Source organism: Ctenocephalides felis, unplaced genomic scaffold (assembly GCF_003426905.1).
Source record: "Ctenocephalides felis isolate EL2017-DRISC unplaced genomic scaffold, ASM342690v1 CF-g0.4_SCAFFOLD_00845, whole genome shotgun sequence".
NCBI classification, from domain to species: domain Eukaryota; kingdom Metazoa; phylum Arthropoda; class Insecta; order Siphonaptera; family Pulicidae; genus Ctenocephalides; species Ctenocephalides felis.
The window spans coordinates 53,851,774-53,871,186 of NW_020536999.1; the positions used below are offsets into that span (position 1 = coordinate 53,851,774).

A 19,413-nucleotide genomic window follows, 5' to 3' on the forward strand; every position below is an offset into this window, starting at 1 on the left:
TCCGCAATGTGTCTCTCTGCGTGTAACCTCTCGCATCATGGACCTCAGGTTGACCATCACTTGGTGTGTTCGTTTCAGGACCCTTTGCGCTCGCCAACAGCCAGCCACCAGCAAGCCACCAACACTGCTCCATTTTTTCTGCTTCAGAGTTCCTTGTCGTCGCCTTAGGCCGGATTCGATCCTGCTCACCTTGTGCCTCCAGAGTTATTTCACCGAGTATGCGGTCCCTTAAACCACTCGGCTATTTGTGTTATTGATCATAAAAGTTATTTTCATTCTCATATTGTATTAATATTGAATTTTAATAAAGAATATGTATCATACACATCTCTCTCTTATTCATCATCTGCCTCTACCCCTCTCTTTCCCCAGTGCTTCCCCTTTTTTTTTTCTTTTTTTTTTCTCTTTATGTATCTCTCTTACAGTCAAGTGCGAAACTTGAGTTTTTTGTTTTTCAGAAATATTCTAAGTGTCAAGGTCGAAATGCGACACCTGAATTTAATATTTTGAACTAATATTTGATAATTATGAAAAACTATACATTCGATTTTTTGTGCCTCTTCTGGAATCGAACCGAGACACGCTGAGCAACCGTAGTGGTCACTTAACGATCTCGGCCAATTGGTTTTAAAAAATCGTAGTCTTTTGTAAAAATATAAAGTGTTATTTCCAAACTGAAAGATATAAGTTTCCTAAAAATGTTCTGTGTCAAATGTGCGAATGGCCGAGGTCGTAAAGATACGGTTTAGGCCAGAATAGCAATTCAAGGATCGACAGATCGAACCCCATTTATCTGAAAAAAATTTATATTCAATAATTTTTCTAACTCTGTAAATAAATAAGACATATAGATAAATAATTAAATTTATTGAGTGTCAGCATTACAAAAATCGACATAATATATAGTGCATATATATAAATATAAATGTATATATATATACGCATATATATATATATATATATATATATATATATATATATATATATAAAAGATAAGAAATAGTAGGAGAAGGATAATTTTTAATAAATTCATATTTACGCCTGGTTAGCAGTAAACCAAACCTACTTTGGTGTAATTTAAAAATCTTATTATTTTTTCCTTAAAAAACCGGTCTATCAGGGGCAGCCAAAATTGGCCAAAATCGTGACATTCAAATGCAATTTTAAGGCCCTTAATGAATGAAAGTAATAATTTTAATTAATGCTTTGTGTAGACTAAAGTACAATCTTTATACCAAACCAAAAAAATTACAAATTTATCATCGTCTTCATAGTTAAAATCAGCTTCAAAGTTGTCAATTTTTCAAACTTCAAGTTGGTCGTAGGGGCAGAAGAAATTTTTTTTCCAAAAACTGATTCCATATTCGGAATCAGCGCCTCGAAAACTATCAGATTCGGTCAAAACATTTTAAAAATCGCGAAAAAAATTTTTTATTTCATTAGTAAAATTTTGATTTCGCAACCAAAGATTTCCATTTTTCGACTCCAAATCTATCAAAAACAATCAAAACATTTTAAAAATCGCGAAGAAAAACTCGAATTAAAAAAATTGATTTTGCAAGCAAAGATTTCGATTTTTCGCGGGATATGTGTAGATTTATCCAAAAACAGAGAGCATTTTTGAAATCAGCGTCCCAAAATCCATTCAACGAAAACAAATCGATTTTTTAACAAAATTTCGATGCTGCAATCAAAGATTTCGTTGTTTTGCAGTGATACGACAACGCTGAAAGCTCACCAATCGTGATAATTCCGTTCGTTCCATTAGAAAGACTTTGTCCAATGAATTCTTAATCATCAATTCCCTCTACTATATATATATATATATATATATATATATATATATATATATATATATAATAGGCCAGACTCAGGCTTTAAGATTCCCTGTAAAATAAAAACATCTGTGATGAAAATTAAAAAATATTCTACTTTAGAATATACCATTTCAACAAGAAAACGGCTCGGTAGACTTTCACCTAAAACTAATCAGTATCATTTCCAACTAATATCTTTCGAACGGTTTTTGATTTTTGAAAATCGATTCGGTAGTATGAGCTTAAATGTGGACGAAAAGTTTAACACTTTTTTCCAAATTACAAAGAAACGGCTCGATAGTCGCACAAAACTGAAAAACGATAAGCCTCATCGAGATACATCAAATGTTAAAAGCCATTTGATGTATCTCGATGAGGCTTATCGTTTTTCAGTTCAGGCATTTTTGTGCAAACGTCGATGAAATGTCTAATTTTGACAAACGCCAAAAAAACGATACTTGTTTTGCAAACTTTGACGAATTTTTAAAGTTAAACGAGTTGTCGTAGGACCGTAATCTTCTAGTATGATCTATAAGACTATGGGTATCTACCGTAAAAAAATTAAAAAAATCATGGAATTTTTTTAACACTTTATTACAAGAAAATGGCCCGGCCAATCTTTACCAAAAACTAATCAACACGATTCCCAACCAATATCTTCCGAAGGGTTATTAAACTTTCAAAATCGATTCAGAATTGCAGGCTAAAACGTGGACGATAAATTTTTCACTTTTCTGCTATTTATAAAGAAACGGCTTGGCCAATCTTCGCACAAAACTGACAAACAATAATCCCCATTGAGGTGCATCGAATGGCTTTTAAATTTTTGAAATCGGTCCAGCCGTTTTTGAGAAAACGTCGATTTACGACAAAAAATCTGTTCACACACACATACTTTTTCCAAATTTGATATTCTATTCAGAATGATTTGAAGAGTCGAGAAAACATAAAATTAGCGAATTGGATTTTTTTTTACGAAAGCAAACTTCTCCTTCGGAAAGTTAAAAAATTTGATTTATTGCCTTTGCCTTTCATATTATGTTATTGCTGGGATTATTATTAATATTGTTTGTTTAAATTTCTATAGGCTTTGGCAGATTCATACTATAAAGTAAGAAACAGTTCAATATCTTTTATACCGTAAGAGAAATTTATATTTTCCCAACTATTCAAATCAAGCTGTGTGTGTGTTTGTGGTACGATTTTTTATCTTTCATAAACGTTTTTTTAAAAAAACGACCGCACCGATTTCAAAAAGTTATAAGCCATCGGATGTAACTCGATAGGAACCATAGATAAAAAAACATAATAATAGGAACTCACGTTGGTTAGTTTTTCTAGACGATCGGTGGATTTTGTTTATTTTTATAATTATTCACCTCTAACCATAGATAAAAGAAGAGTATATGCCTCTAACTCTATTTTCAATTTTTCAAACTTATTAGTTAATAACTTTATCTCTGTAAGTTGGTGCAAATATATAAGTCAAAAAACATTTGAATGATCAAATTGAAACTCAACACAAAATGTAAACACTGCCTGGCAACCTTCTTGCATTGTATATAAAAAAAATATTTTTGGATAAGCCTGTGATCCTGTGATTAAATCATCAATATAGCGAGTCAAACAAAAGCCAGAAATATATGAAATCTGAAAAATGATTTCTTTGTCTAGTTGGGAATCCGGAATAGTTGTCACTTTTAAAATCACAAACATGATTTAAATTAAGCATACAACATGGAATAATGCAATGATGTAAAATATAGCTAGCGGGGTGCATGGCATCGTGCCTTAAAGCAAATTACTGGAATTTTCCGTACAGTAATTAGAAATTTTGGATCGGAACCCAAAAAAATTTACACAAAATGTGTACACATTATTAAAATCTCTATAAAATATCTGATAGTTTGATGTACATATGTCCAATAAACATTTTTGACCGCCAAATGATATTTTTTTTAGCTTATTAAGAGTCCATAACTGGACCTGCCTGCCCAAAAATTTAATCAATTGTTCATTTTGTCAATACAAGAAAAATGTTTTTTGAATTGGAAACTCTGTTCTCTTGAAAACAGTTACCGTTTTCGGCACTTTTTGCCCCGTATCTTCAGAACGGCTAGACCTGCCTTCGCTAAAAATTAATCAGCGCGTCTCATTATCAATACGAATCAAATGCTTTTTAAATTATTCAAATAGGTTAATCCGATCAACAAAAATCGGTTGATCGGAGTTCCCGCGTCGACAAAAATTTGTATCCGCGCGCACACACACACACACATACATATGTCAGGCTGGGATGCATAAAGGCATTTCCTTCGCTATACCAAAAAAAAAACTAGTGGTGTGGTATTAAGGCAAATTGCTGGAACTTTCCGTACCGTAGCAAAATGTTCGAGAAATATTAAATATTTTCAAATAGATTATTATAAATAAATACTGTAACATTGTCTAATATTTATAAGAATTATATGAACTGAATTGCAAAATAGAAAATATTTGTTTAAAGTATATTAGAACTTAAGTCAAAATTACAATTAAAATCAGAATTATTTTCTATATACAAAAAAAAATATTTTTTGATAAAAAAAAATTCTGGAAAAAAAAATTTAAACAATTTTTTTTCCAAAAGCAACTATTTTGTTAAAACAAGCAGAAAGTTTTTTGAATCTTTCAAATCGGACGCTTAGTTCATTCAAAAACTGCCATTTTTTGCACGTTTACCTCTCTGAAACCGCTGGACCTTTGCGAAAAACTAACCACCACTTCTCCCCGTCATTACGAATTGAATGTTTTTTGGATCATTCAATTCGGATGATCCAAACTCTCAAAAACTCGATTTCTATTTTCTGCACTCTTTGCTCCGTATCTCCGAAACGGGTAGACCTTCATGATGAGCTGATTAGTTTTTGGCAAAAGCAGGTCTACCCGTTTCGGAGATACGTGGCGTCGGAACCGCGTGGGCTGCGTGGGCTTGAGCCCACCCATGAATTTTGATGGGGGGCTCAGCCCACCCATCAATTTCAAAAAAAAATTATATGGAGTAATATCTCTAAAAAAAAAAAACGAGACCACTGCCTGTCCTATCTAAAAAAAAAAAAAAAACGAGCCCACCCATCAAAAATTTGGTTCCGACGCCACTGAGCTCATCTCCTTATCAATAGGAAAAGTAGGTTTTCTGAACAATTCAAAATCGGTAGATCCGTGCGCCCGAAAACGTGGACGAAAAATTGTATCCATACATACATACACACACACATCCATTTTTTCTGAGGTATGCCAAAATCTTCAAAAGCTTCAAAACGCCGAGCAATGTAAAAAATTTCAATTTCGATTTTTGGACGATTGCAATAACTTACCCTACGGGAATTTAAAAAAAACACACACATATACATCGATTGTTTCATAAGGTATGCCAAAACCTTTGAAACGTGAAGATATATAAAAATTTTCATTTTAGATTTTTTTGAGATTACTACAAATTATCCTACGGGAAGTTAAAAATATAAAAAACTTACTAATAAATATTATAATAACGGGCAATAATGAGAATGTATAATAAATAACTTACCAGAAATCAACACAACTAAACTTCAACACCGACGTGGAATTGTCATCATGAATACCCCCTAGACAATATACCATAACAATATACTACCCCCATAACAATATACTACCCACCAATGCACCAATACCAATATTATTATATTGGCTAGAATGAATACATCTTATTCTAAATTATTGTCTAGGATCGTAGATAAGTAAACAAAATAAAACAAAAAAAGTCTAGGATTGTCATTTATGTTTACTTATCGAACTTATCCATGTTTACTTATCTATGATTGTCACAACGCTTTGGTTTTGTATTTGTAAGGTTAAGACAATATAAGACAGTTACTGACGTTGTTTACGATAACTGTCATTACGAGGATTACTTATTATATTGTCTAGAATTACTTAAATTGAATAAATTTCATAACTAAAGGATAAAAAGATGAAAATGAAGTGTAAAACAGGAACTATAATCCGAATAAAACTAGAAAATTTCGTGTCAGTAAATATTATATTTTATAATGTCTTATAAAGTATTTGTCGGTTTCTAACTTTCAATACTCATTTTAGAACTTATGGAGATGTTTTAATGTATCCAGGCCCTAGTTTAAATTTAATAATGGGTCCTAATGGAACAGGAAAATCAACATTGTTATCTGCATTAGTTATTGGCTTAGGAGGTAATCTAAGTGTAATAGGAAGAGCTACAACAGTAAGTTTAAACACATATATTCTCAGATAATATAGAAAGAATCTTTTACTTGAATCATTGAATAAAATATATACACACATATGTATAAATGTTTCAAATATTTATTATTATAGCTAGCTGCTTATGTTAAGCAAGGGCAACAAAAAGCTGACATTGAAATAGAATTAGCAGATTCTCCACGAAATGTGGTAGTAAAAAGAACTATTGCAGTTACTGGGTCATATCAATTTGAAATTGATGGAAAACATAAAAGTATTGGAGATGTTCGAGAACTCTGCAAAAAGTTTAATATACAGGTTAGTTTAATTAATGAATATAATCATTAAGAGTTTTAGGAAGTCCTATTTGACAGGGTTATAGACATTTAATATAGCTTGTTATATTACACTCCTTGTTAAATTACCACAGGAAAATATATTTTTTTCATATGTATACTGGACACTAGGGTTTGTTAGTTTTCAAAAACCGGTTTTGAAAACCGGCTTTTTGACAAAAATTATGAACTTTGAAAACCGTTGTTTTCAGTAGAAAAAAACAGTTTTTACAGTATAAATTGAAAATGACAAATATAATAGAAGGTAGCAAGCTTTTTGATACTTGGAATCATATCGGTTCGATAAAATTTGGAATCATATCAATCTGTTATAGTTCCCAGAAAGGTTCTGTGTTACTCTAATGTATATGTTAATTTTGATTATTATATCAATGTATATATTAATTTTTAGATCAATGCGACTTCTTGTTGAAGGTGTGAATTGCTCTATTCAAACTTAAAAAAAAAAGTCTTTAGTCCTAGAAGCCACAAATGAAAGAACAAAATTTTCAAAATTAGTATATCACGCTTTAAAAACTATTAAGCCTAGTTCTGTTGCAAGTGATAGAGTATTTTCTATTTCAGAAAATTTTTTGAGTTGAAATTATGCACGAAATGAATGTTTTTTACTACAATTTTGAAAAGCATATCAAAGTATCATAATTTTTATAGTTAATAATTTAATTTGATCTGTAAAACGTTTTTAAATTTTAGATTGATAATCTTTGCCAATTTCTTCCGCAAGACAGAGTACAGGATTTTGCTAAACTGAATTGTCAAGAGCTTTTACTAAGTACTGAAAGATCTGTGTCAGATTGTGATTTGCTGGAAATGCATACAAAATTAATAAAACTCCGAGAAAGTTATGTAAAAATAAAAGATGATTCAGAGAAACTGGAAGCTCAGCTTAATAGTGCCAAACAATTAAATGCTAGGTATTAAATAAAAAAAAAAACAATATATATATATATATATATATATATATATATATATATAGTAGTTAATTTTGATGTTGAAATATATGAGTGAGTTCTTGAGGGCGATACATCATATATATATATATTTATATATATATATATATATATATATTTATATGCATATATATATATATATATATGTATATATATATACATTTTTTATTCTAGATGTTAACTTATTTTATGTATATTTTATTAGAATTCAAAACATCGTCACTAATATAGAAAAGCAAAATGAAATTAAAGAATCTATTAAAATGTATAAAATCAGATTGTTGTGGCTTATATATGAGAAACATAGGGCTCAATTTGAGTCTGTAAAGAAGGATCAAAAACTAGCTCAAACTGAAATAAAACGCATTTCTAAAGAAGTGGAAAAATCAGAAAACGATTATAAAGCTGCCGAAACACAATTATCTAAAAAAAATGAAGGTGTTTCAAAAATGGTAACTCAAGTTAAATGTTCTCTGTAGATTAACATATATATATATATATATATATAATATAATTTTCATTATAGAGGCGATTAGTACAATTTGATATTAATAAGATAAAAGATTTGCATGAATCTTCTGAACAATTTGAAGAAGCAATCAAAAAGAAGAAAGAAGATTTTTTAAAAAGACAAACGCTAGCAGAAACAAGGGATAAGGAAATATCACATTCTATGCACCTAATTAACTCAATGAACACCCAAGTCAAAAAATCCACACCTCGTAAGAATTGTATTAATATTTTAGATTGTTTAAATAGCTGTGAAATTCATTAGAGTTATATTTCAGGTGAAAAAATATTGGAAGAAATTAATGCATTAAATCAAGAATCATCCATTTATAGCAAAAAATTGGATGATCTGAACTCGAAAAGAACCACAATACTTAATGAATTGAATGATACTGTAAATGCAGAAATTAGATATTGTAAAAACAAGTTAGCTGAAATTGAAAATGTTGCTTCAAGAAGATTAAATGTGCTTAGGGAAAGTAATGAAGACGCTTACAAGGCAACATTGTGGCTGAGAGAAAATGAGAACAAGTTTCAGAATAAAATATATCCCCCTATATTAATTGAGGTTTTACGATTTTTTTTTGTTTTACAAGATATATTAATTTTTTTTATTTAAATCCCGTAGGGTAAGTTACAACAATCGCGAAAAAATCGAAAATGAAAATTTTTATACATTTGAACATTTTGGCATACTTCAGAAAAAATGTGTCTATATGTGCATATACAAAAAAAATTGAAACAATTTTTTTTAAAAGCAATTGTTCTGTTGATACAAGCAGAAAGTTCTTTAAATCATTAAAATCGGACGCTTAGTTCTCTCAAAAACTGCAATTTTTTGCAAATTTAGCTTTGTATTTTCGAAATGGCCAGACCTACCTTTGCCAAAAACTAATTACCTCTTCTCCCAATAATTAGAAATTGAATGTCTTTTCATTCAAATTGGATACTCTGTTCTCTCAAAAACTCGATTTGTATTTTCTGCAGTCTTTGCTCCCTATCTCCGTAACGGCTGGACCTGCCTCTGCCAAAAACAAATCAGCACATCTCCCTATCAATAGGAATCGAATGTTTTTTGAACCATTCAAATCAGTTGATCCGTGCGCCCGAAAACGTGAACAAAAAATTGTATTCATACATTCATACATACACACACACCCACATCAATTTTTTCTGAGGTATCCCAAAATGTTCAGAAAACTTGAAAACGTGAAGAAATGTAGAAACTTTCAATTTTGATTTTTGGACGATTACAATAACTTAACCTTCGGGTGTTAATAATTCTATTGTTTTCAGAATTAAAAAAAACAAATGTTACCAAAAACCATGAGTTTCAAAAAGCATTAAAAATTGCAAAAAAAATCTTTAAAAAAATATTTGCTTTCAAAATTTTCAATAATTTTCAAGTTTTTAACAAGTTTAAATTGCCTTAACAATGCTAGGAATGTTTTGAAATATATTGAATTTTTTGTTTACATACTTTCTAATATGTTCACAGAACATTTTATAAGCTTATTATTGTGTTACAGTTAAATGTGAAGAACCCAGAGCATTCTAAATTTCTGGAAAATACTATTAGCAAAAGAGATTTATTAGCTTTTACTTGTGAAAATATTGAAGATATGAAATTATTTGTTAAAACAGTTAAAATGGAAATGAAACTTAAAGTGTCGGCAGTGTGTTCACCTCCAGGTTATTTGAAAACTTATGTTCCTAGATTATCTATTGACAATATAAAGTAAGGGCTTTATAATTAAAAAATATTGTTAGGATTCTAAAAATAGTCATGTATAATGAACTTGCAGGAGATACGGATTTTTTTCCTACATGCTGCAGTTGATTGATGGACCGGAACCAGTGTTATCATTTCTTTGTAAAACATATCAAGTTCATAATATACCGATTGGCACAGCACAAACTGATAAGATTGCTGATGAAGTCCCTTCATCAATACAATTGTTTTATTCGGGTATATATTATATATTTATGATTAAGATCATTATCAAGCTTGCAGCTTGTGTATATGTGTTCATTTTCTAGATACATTTCGATATACAACAATAATATCATCATACAGTGGAGAAAAATCAGTTACTACAGTACCAATAGGAAATAGAAATCTTTTAAACCACAATGTTGATAAAACATTAGAGCAGAAATATAAGCAGAAGTAAGATTAGTATTTAGTTATACATTATTAGTTGCCTTCTGATATCCAGCTTAAATTTTTAAAATTTATTTTCAGATTACAATTATTAGTTAGATCCAGTGATGACTTGAGAAACAACATATCTATGATTGAAACTTCTATGCACGAATTATGTGTGAAACGAGATCAAATTTCTGAAAAGCGTAAAGGACTTCAAGAACAGAAACAAAATTTGGATATTATATCAAATAAAATAAAAATAGAGGAAATAAAGTTAAAATCCTTACAATCAGAGACATTTGACATGAAGATCGAACAGAAAGAATTGGATGATTTTTTATTACAAACACTTACAAAAATAAAAACATTACATAAAGATGTGCAAAAAAGAATCAATTTATTGATTCAAAAAAATCATGAACAAGCAAATGATAACATATTAGTAAGACAACTTAAAGAAACTATGAACATGAAGCAATCGATTTACTTACAAGCAAAAGATGATTTAAATAGTGCAGAGGTATTCTTTAAATCCTATAAATTTTTGTTAATACATATGTGCAGGTTGTATTTATTTATAATATATGTATATTGTTTATATTTTGAAATAATTTTCAGAAAACTTTACATAACATAATGAAGGTCTATGAACACAGAAAAACCGAAGCAAAAGATAAATACAATGAAGCTTTCATTTTTTCTGATAATTTAGCTCCAGATGATGAGAATTTTCCTAATAAAAATAAATTTAATAAAATGCCAACAGAAATTGATGTTTTAGAAGATATGATTGAGGAACAACAAAGCCGAGCGGATATGTTGAATGTAGGAGACGGTAATGTAAGTAAAACTTGCTTCTAAATATGTGAAAATGTGAAAATAAAGTGAAAGTAATAATTATATTTTAAGGATTATCAAGACTATCATCAAAGAAGGGAACTCATTGGAAGTACATCTGAAACTTTAGAAAGAAATACGGCTCTGATACAGGACAATATCAGACAATCGAATGAATTGGGAAAAGTGTGGAAAGAAAATATTACAAGTTTGATTGAGAAAATTGGAACTAATTTTGGTAGATATATGAATCATTTGCAGTGTGCTGGCGATGTTACTTTGATCTCTCCTGCTGATCCGGTAATTTTTATTATTATTTTCCTTTTTTTAAAGCATTTCTATGTTAAAAATATTTCTTTTAAACAGTATTTTGCGATTTATTATGAAATGAAATATTTATACTATATTAATTATAAATATTTAAATAAGTAGTTAATAAGTAACCCCTTAACTTACGATTTATATTCAAAAATGTTGGGCCAAAGTTATGCAAGCTGACGCGTGGTCGTGTCTATTTTTCCACATAGCGTACAGTTTATCAGAAAAATAAAAATAATTTTGTGTTTTATAAATATATTGTAATATATAGTTTGTATAAATATTATGTAATATTCGAAATCACCGTACCTAATCATGCCCGTAATGCGTAATATTTGCTTTTGGTCCGATTATCATACATGGGCTACGCTTGTCATTGTAAATTAAGGGGTTAAATTTGTCTTATTATAGGCAAATTTTTACCTTAAAAAAATCTGCTTTACTAATATTATTATTAATTTTTCAAGGATGACTATAAAGAATATGGTGTAAGTATTAAGGTTCGATTTCGAGGCGCCGAAGTAATGCAAGAACTAAATCGGTATACTCAATCTGGAGGTGAACGGGCTGTTGCCACAGCCATTTATTTATTATCCCTTCAAGAATTAACGACCGTTCCATTTCGATGTGTAGATGAAATTAATCAAGGAATGGATCCCATAAATGAAAGAAGAGTCTTTGAATTACTCACAAAAGTAACTAACAAACAAAATGTTGCACAGTACTTTTTACTCACCCCAAAGGTAAATGAATAAAATACTTCTTGTTATCTTCCATTTTATTGTCCAATGTCGTTATTATTGGCTATTGATTGTTTTATATAATGTTTCAGCTTCTTCCAGGACTGCCTTATACTCCAAATATTGCAGTTCATTGCATTTATAGTGGGGCTATGAGAATTGAAAACAAGAAAATTTGTAGAAATATTACTGATTAATAAGGGAATATTACTGATTAATTAATAATAAGAGAATTAAGCATGTAACATTCTGTATTGAATTAAAGTTATTATAATTCACAGTATTAAATAAATTAAGAGTTCATAAATGAAAGTCATTTTATTTAAAAAAAAAGATCTTAGTGTTACTATCTCTAAGGTATTCATAAGGTTAAAAGACGTTGAAAATGTTCACATTAACAGTCAATTTATACTAACATATCAGATTAACAAGGAAAATACTATTGTGCTAGGTTTTGGTTTAGACAACCAGGCACAATTAATTTGATCAGTAATATTTTTTATAATATAATAATTCAAGGTTTAAAGTTTAAAACATTTTCTTTAGCATAGACTTACTTCGAATTATTTCAAACACAAAACATATCAAAGATATTACAACACCTAGTCCCCATATAGTAAATACGCCAATTAAATGTTCTAAAGTTAATATTTCCGGTTCCCCTTGTGAAGTTTTACTTTGCAATGAAAGAAGTATCCCTTGTTGCACTTTGAAATCTTGATGGGCATTTGATACCTGCAATTATTAAGATATATATATATATATATATATATATATATATATCTACATATATATAAAAATAAGTCGGGCATCGTGCCTTAATGCAAATTGCTGGAACTTCACACACCGTAATTAAAAATTCGAGTAATGAAAATAATCAATAATTTAGTTTTAAATAATTTCAAATAGTTTCAAATAGATTATCTACATATATATATAAAAATAAGTCGGGTTTTCTTTCCTGACGATATAACTCCAGAACGCACCAACTGATTTCGACAATTTTGCATTCGTTGGAAAGGTCTCGGGCTCCGCAAGGTTTATAGCTATAGAAAATTAGTGTGCATGACATTAAACGTTACCAAAGAGCACTTCAATGAAACGGATAATTTGCGGATTCACTTTCATTTACCTAGAGAAGTTCAACTAAAAAACACTTCATTTTTGTAATCGAAATAAATTCATTACTGTTGTGTAATAAAATCAAATTTTTCCTTTTCAAATATAAAACAAACAAAAAATTTCTTCATCTTTCTCACAAAACCATCTGGTGGCGAAACGGAGTTCGTCGGGTTTGCTCGAATATATATATATATATATATATATATATATATATATATATATATATAAGAACGCATTGCACCAGTTTTATAGTGGTTCAAGTAACGGTACCCGTCAGGGTTACACAACCTGCTGCAATGCGCCAGGGGTATGAAACCCTTACAATAATATTATATTTTTATAAAATAAGGTTCATTACATATCAATACCCACTCACACTCACACACACACATACATTCATTTTTTCTAAGGTATGCCAAGATATTCAGAGCATAGATAAAAGAAGGCCTTCAAATGTAAATTTAGCAAAATTTTCATTTTCGATTTTTTGCGATTGCTATAACCAATCCTACGGGAAGTTAATAAATATACATATGTATTTATTAACATGTAATATTATATAATATTATATAATTAATACTGTAAATATATATAGTTTAAATGTGAAAATAACATGTAAAAGATGAAATAAATTTAAATCTATTATTCATAATTATGATAACTACTCTTAAAAATACACCTGCATTTCCCACACATGAACTAATCCTGCTTGTACAATTTCTTGAGTCAATTTATTTAAATTGGGCGTATGAACGTTACTTTTTGGCATCATAGCAACAACGTGATCCCAGTAAATATCATCCCGCATCAATCTCAAGCCGGGCACTGCATTTGCCGTAAGATAATCACCAACCGCAAAGTGACCTGAAAAAATTTTGAGACCAGAAATAACAGCAAGTGATTACCAGTTATCAATTCAAAGACAATCATCGACTTATTAAATATTATGATTGTTCATTTTGAACATTCGACTACAGACTGGATGATCTATCGGCGTCTTGGTTCTTTACTGACATGAATGTCTTGATACTAAAAATTATATACATCATAGAAATGTAAGAAGGAGTTATTGGCTAAAATAAAGTATTCATTTAATATTGATTATTTTAAAATTAAAATTATCTTCTGTACACTTACAAAAGTATTTGTAAACCTAAGTTTTAATTTCAATGTTCTTCACAATTACCTGCTGGCAATCTCTCCACACCCAAAGCATAATGTCGATCATAAGACACTTTGTGAAGCTCTTCTTCTGTTAGCACGCGGAATGTGGATAAAAGTGCTACTATATCATCCTGAAATAATAGATATATATATATATATATATATATATATATATATATATATATACATGATGATAGTAAATATTTACTGTAGTAAACTTCAGAATGACTAGAAATATACTAACACGATCGTCGCCAAGCATTGAAAAAATGAAACCAGTCCCAGTCGATCCCCAAAGAAGTTGGCTAACTCGTAAATCATGAACCGAGTCTATTGGCGGTTCAAATCTAAACGTAAGAAAACATAGTTTTTATAAGCGTACATCATTACATTCGTGGTACATCATCCCATCTAGGGTTTGTCGGTTTTAAAAACCGTTTTTTTGCGAAAATTATGAAATTCGAAAACCGGTTTTTAGTGAAAAAAGTCGGTATTCACTGTATAAATAAAAAATGACAAATATAGCCAAATATAAAAGATAGATGAAAGCATTTTGATTCTTGAAATCATATAGGTTCAATAGCATTGGATATCTTATCAGTCTGCAATGGTTACCAGAAAGGTTTTGTATATATTAATTTAGATTTTTATACCAGTGTGATTTCTTCTAGAAGAAGTAACTTGCTCTGCTCAAACTTAAAAAAAGAGTTTTAAACCCCAGAAGCCACAAATAAAAGAACAAACAACTTAGAATTATTATATCAGGCTCCAAAAACAATTAAGCATAATTTGGTCGCAAGTATGAGAGTATTTTCTATTTCAGGAAATTTTGTGAGTAAAGAAAGAACACGTCTAAGTAGAAATTCGATAGACGTTCTCAGTTTTTTGAAATCATATTTTATTAAACAAAAAAACAATCAGAATGTTTAAAATTAATTAACTAAAATTGTTCGGAACAGACGATACCCGAGTTTAGCTTAATTGTTTTTAAAACTAAAATTGATATTAACTAGTATGTATCAATATGTATTTAATATTTATTTATTTATTTTTTTTTTTTTTAATTTAATGATTTTTTTCATTTAGAAATGTATTATTTTTATTTATTCGAAAACTTTCCTTTCACTATCATAAAAATATTTTCATTCTATTATATAAATTTTTAGTTCTACTAATTAAAATTAAAATAATTTTGTTTACTATCCATAAAATTGAACAATAAATAAAATCAGTCAAATACTGCTATAAATCGCCCTAAATTTGCGGATAAATTACAGAATATTCGAGCAAAAATTTATTTTTTATATAAAATTCGAAAACCGGTTAAAACCGGTTTTTTAATAAAATTAAAATTCGAAAACCGGTTTTTTGAAATGTCGGTTTTTGTATAAACCCTAATCCCATCCTATAGCAAAAGTCTTTGTGGTGCAAAGTCATTCAAATTTAAATAAGTCACATTACACTGAAGAGGTAAAAAGACAAAAAATTTAATAACAATTCACAATATTAAATTTATGATAAGATGTGTTAAACTTTATCAAGAATAACAAATACTATCTGGAGTCTAGACAGTATTTAGCGTTATCCGAGTAGTATAAACTCAAAATAATCGTTAATAATTGTTTGTTAGTTAATTAAATTAACTACCATGTACTATAATTAAAATCTTATTACTTACCTGGGTACGGTCATAATGCTGCTAAAACCTGCCCCATATATTAAGCCAAGTATTAAACCGCAAACTAAGAAAAGTGCAATGATTCCAACCCTCGCACCTCCTCCAACCTTTCCCATTGCTCCTTGCGCAAGATAAATTCCCATTACAGTCATAAAAGCATGACCTAATCGATCATGCCGATCTTTACCCCGAGCTACGCAGATCATCAGACTGGAAGATACAAATCCTATAAAAACACAAATCCACAATGCTTTGGAGAATGGTTGAGCCGGCATAAAGAACGCAGATAATCGCCTATAAAAAAATTAGAAAGGTTTATGATAACCATTTATAATTACCGAGCTTTAAAAAATGCACACCTTGGTTTTGGAGCAACACAAGTTACGCCTGTGCGAGTAAGTGGAGCAGCCAGATCTAAGTAATGATACTCATGATACCAGAGACAAAGCGCTGCTACTCCGGCGTCTGCTTCGCGTCTAAGAACCGCTCCAAGTAGTCCTGTCCCATTCTTTTCGTCCCAAATGTCTCCCCACTTTTCAAACTCGTCTAAATGAATAAAACATTTTCAAACCTAATGTTGAAAAAAAATTGTGTATGTAAAACGCGATGTTATTGCCATATCAATTATTTATTTCAAGAATATTTCTATTGGGTTGTTCGGAAAATAACTTCGTTTTCATAGACATTTTGACACGTAATTTTCGTACAATAAACAACTATTTTAATAAATTATATTTATTGGCAGTTTTGATCGAACATCTTTTGTCATATTTCTGATATTAGCATAATTCCGTAATAATAAATGTTTTGGTCGTTATTGTCAAAAAAACTGATCAAAGTGCTTTTTGATAGGTTGATTTGAGGTAAAATTTTTTCTAGTGGCCGGAATAAATAATGATCCGGTGATGGTAGGTCTGTAGGATATGATGGAATATGAATTGGGTCCCATTCAAGCTTCAAAAGCTTTTGTCGATTGACCAAACTTATGTGAGTCTTTCGTCGTCTTGATGCTAGATTATATATACCTTGCTTGTGGGTTAATTCTGACTTTTTCTATTGAAGAATATCATTTAAAGTTCATCCAGCTGATGACAAGGCATCCGAATTAGCCGTTGTGTTATCCTAGAAAAGCTGAAAAATGGACAACTCCTCTAAAATCTTACCAAACATACTGCATCACCAGTGGTATTGTGCTAATAATTTTTTTGCCGGAACGCTAAAATTCAAAAACCGGTTCAAAAATCGGTTCTCATGTTTGTTCCGGTTCCGTTCGAAAAGGAAAAAAAAAACAAAAATTATTACAAAACCCATTTTGAATATAAATGCACATATATATGTATGTTTATTACAATAATAGGAACATTTAATAAAAATCAGTTGAATTATAATTTATGCAATTCACTTATTAAATCATTTTCTGTATGTAGCGATTTTGTAAATTTCTTTTGCCGGAACGCGTTCCGGCCCAAAAATGATTTCGACAACACCATCACTGTGCATCACCTTTTAATGGCAAATTTCAGCTTCGCACCTGTTTTGAGCAGGTTCTTCTTTTTTGTTTTATGAGCAATTGCGTGTATTGTATTCTCTACATCCCATTTGACATTGCTTCAAAACCTGATAATTTTCAAGGCATTTCAAAGGCGAATTGCGGACGCCAGTGCGACGACACACGTTTCTTTCTATGAAAACCATACACTGAGTTTCGAGGAAAATCCCAGACCTTTTGAGTGGTCATGAACTGCTAAATTTGATAAATTTTTACTCAGTGGGATTTCCTGTATTGTTATTCATCGGTTTTCAACAACTAATGCCTTTCTCGCGTCTTTATCAGCTTCAACCGTACTTTTTGGACTTGGTGCATCTTAGACATCAAAATACCAGGAATGAAATTTAGCAAACCAATTTTGGCACCGTCGTACGATCAACACGTCATTTCCGCACACATTGGTCAATTTCATTTTGACTTAAACAGTATTTCCACTTTTCCTATAGAAAAAGAGTATAAAATATGTCCGTAGGTGGCACCCTCTAAAAACTACTGCGTCTAATTGATTATAATTTTTTACACACAAACCTAAAAATATAAGCTTATAAATCATATAATAATTATACGCTCAAATGTGATGTTAGGCTCAAAAAATATATACACAGTTAAATCCTCCGTGATAAAAAAAACGAAGTAACTTTCCGAACAACCTTAGTACCAAACCGATTTAATTTATAGAAAGGTGATAATTTAGAGCAGTAGGTATCTTTTGATTCCGATAAGAAAAAAATGACCCAAAAGATAAGAAGAAAAAGGTTAAGAGTGGACAAGCCGTACTACTCAGGGATATAAATAATAGATGTTAGTTAAATCGACTTAACTAACATTTAAAACAACGATAGTTTCAGCAACTAATATCAAGCCAAAAAATTATATATTATACTAAAATAATCTTACAATCTAGCAACTCAACAGTGCAGTTGTATTTCAAACAGTACAGATGAAATGGACGAGCTTCTGTTCCGTCTAGCAATGCTAAAGAATCTTCTGGGGCTCCCTTGGTAGCGTTATTTACTACAAAATTTCCACCACGAGCAATTTTATAAGGCTTACCTTTCATCACGGGGTTTACTATAGTATATGGTTTGTAAGTGAAAGTTGAAACACGAAACGGTCGACCTGTGTAATAAATAGTAATAACTATATAGTTTACATTGTAGTTAGTATTTATTAAAATAATTTTTCGATTCAATATGAAAAGTTAAGTCATCAGCTTAAGTACTTACCCATAAAATTGGTTATTTTATCAGGAAATAAATTATTCTTGTACAAAAAACTTTGATTTTGATAATAGATATCTAATAAAACTGGTTCCAATATGTTGTCTTTGCCAACAAATTTATTTGTGCTTAAATACAATGTATAATTGACTTCACAAATTAGCAGAATGCCTGGAACAACTTAAAAAAACAAAATTGCTATAAAGTCCAGCGCTGGTTGGAAATGTATATAAATAAATCAAAGTGAACTCAGAAAATTCTGAGTCATTGAGTTGATTGCCTTTAGAAAAGTACAAGCTTTTGGATGAGCTGCTTTTTGAATAAAATATCGGTGCTGATAAAATTTCATTGATGATCCAGCAATTTGTATTTTAATTAACACGAGGCGAAATACTATAATAACAAGCAATAAATACCTCACAAAGCCAAGATATGAAACGCAATTTAGAATTGGCACTTTGTCATCTTAAAGACGCAATAACTTTAACTAAATATCTACAATAATTTTCTGACGCTCATAGATGATCTCGAGTAAAAATTGTTTTTAGGTGAAATTATTTATTATTTAGATTTTAACTACTTATGAAAAATCAGTACTTTTAAAATACCTTCAAATATTTTATTATTGAAAGCCGTAGAATTTGTACAATGCTTTTTATTTTTTTCATAAATAATTAACTTTCTGTTACTGCCTCTTCTATTTGATCTTATTAGTGCTTGATCATAGCAATTTAAAAATGTATCAATGTCTTCCAAAAATACAA

The 19,413-nt window shown here is 30.0% G+C and overlaps 2 protein-coding genes across 2 annotated transcripts; one reads left to right on the plus strand and one right to left on the minus strand.

The window, feature by feature from the left end:
* Positions 1 to 5,730: 5,730 nt before the first annotated feature.
* LOC113385542 (structural maintenance of chromosomes protein 5-like) lies at positions 5,731 to 12,113 on the plus strand. The gene is made up of 15 exons (XM_026623397.1): positions 5,731 to 5,864; positions 5,937 to 6,078; positions 6,192 to 6,374; positions 7,106 to 7,326; positions 7,568 to 7,814; positions 7,889 to 8,084; positions 8,151 to 8,440; positions 9,402 to 9,610; positions 9,678 to 9,841; positions 9,913 to 10,042; positions 10,118 to 10,541; positions 10,640 to 10,861; positions 10,931 to 11,158; positions 11,644 to 11,919; positions 12,009 to 12,113. Exons 1-15 carry the CDS (start codon positions 5,809 to 5,811, stop codon positions 12,111 to 12,113), a joined length of 3,093 nt encoding a protein of 1,030 aa, XP_026479182.1. The 5' UTR covers positions 5,731 to 5,808.
* Positions 12,114 to 12,444: 331 nt separating this feature from the next.
* LOC113385553 (glutamate [NMDA] receptor subunit 1-like) lies at positions 12,445 to 18,659 on the minus strand. The gene is made up of 8 exons (XM_026623408.1): positions 18,656 to 18,659; positions 18,327 to 18,548; positions 16,240 to 16,426; positions 15,881 to 16,174; positions 14,447 to 14,549; positions 14,225 to 14,333; positions 13,718 to 13,902; positions 12,445 to 12,651 (listed from the first exon to the last, which is right to left on the minus strand). The coding sequence occupies exons 1-8, from the start codon at positions 18,657 to 18,659 to the stop codon at positions 12,445 to 12,447; spliced, it is 1,311 nt and encodes a 436-aa protein (XP_026479193.1).
* Positions 18,660 to 19,413: the final 754 nt, after the last annotated feature.

Bases quoted from the DNA above. Each gene is read 5' to 3' on its own strand.
- LOC113385553 (XM_026623408.1), bottom strand. The intron at 14,550-15,880 runs GTAAGTAATAAG...TCTTACGTTTAG, and splicing joins AGCATTATGACCGTACCCAG to ATTTGAACCGCCAATAGACT. The intron at 13,903-14,224 runs GTAATTGTGAAG...AAATTTTTTCAG, and splicing joins TGTGGAGAGATTGCCAGCAG to GTCACTTTGCGGTTGGTGAT.
- LOC113385542 (XM_026623397.1), top strand. From the start codon at position 5,809: ATGAAAATGAAGTGTAAAACAGGAACTATAATCCGAATAAAACTAGAA. The intron at 5,865-5,936 runs GTCAGTAAATAT...TACTCATTTTAG, and splicing joins ATAAAACTAGAAAATTTCGT to AACTTATGGAGATGTTTTAA. The intron at 8,441-9,401 runs GTTTTACGATTT...ATTGTGTTACAG, and splicing joins ATCCCCCTATATTAATTGAG to TTAAATGTGAAGAACCCAGA.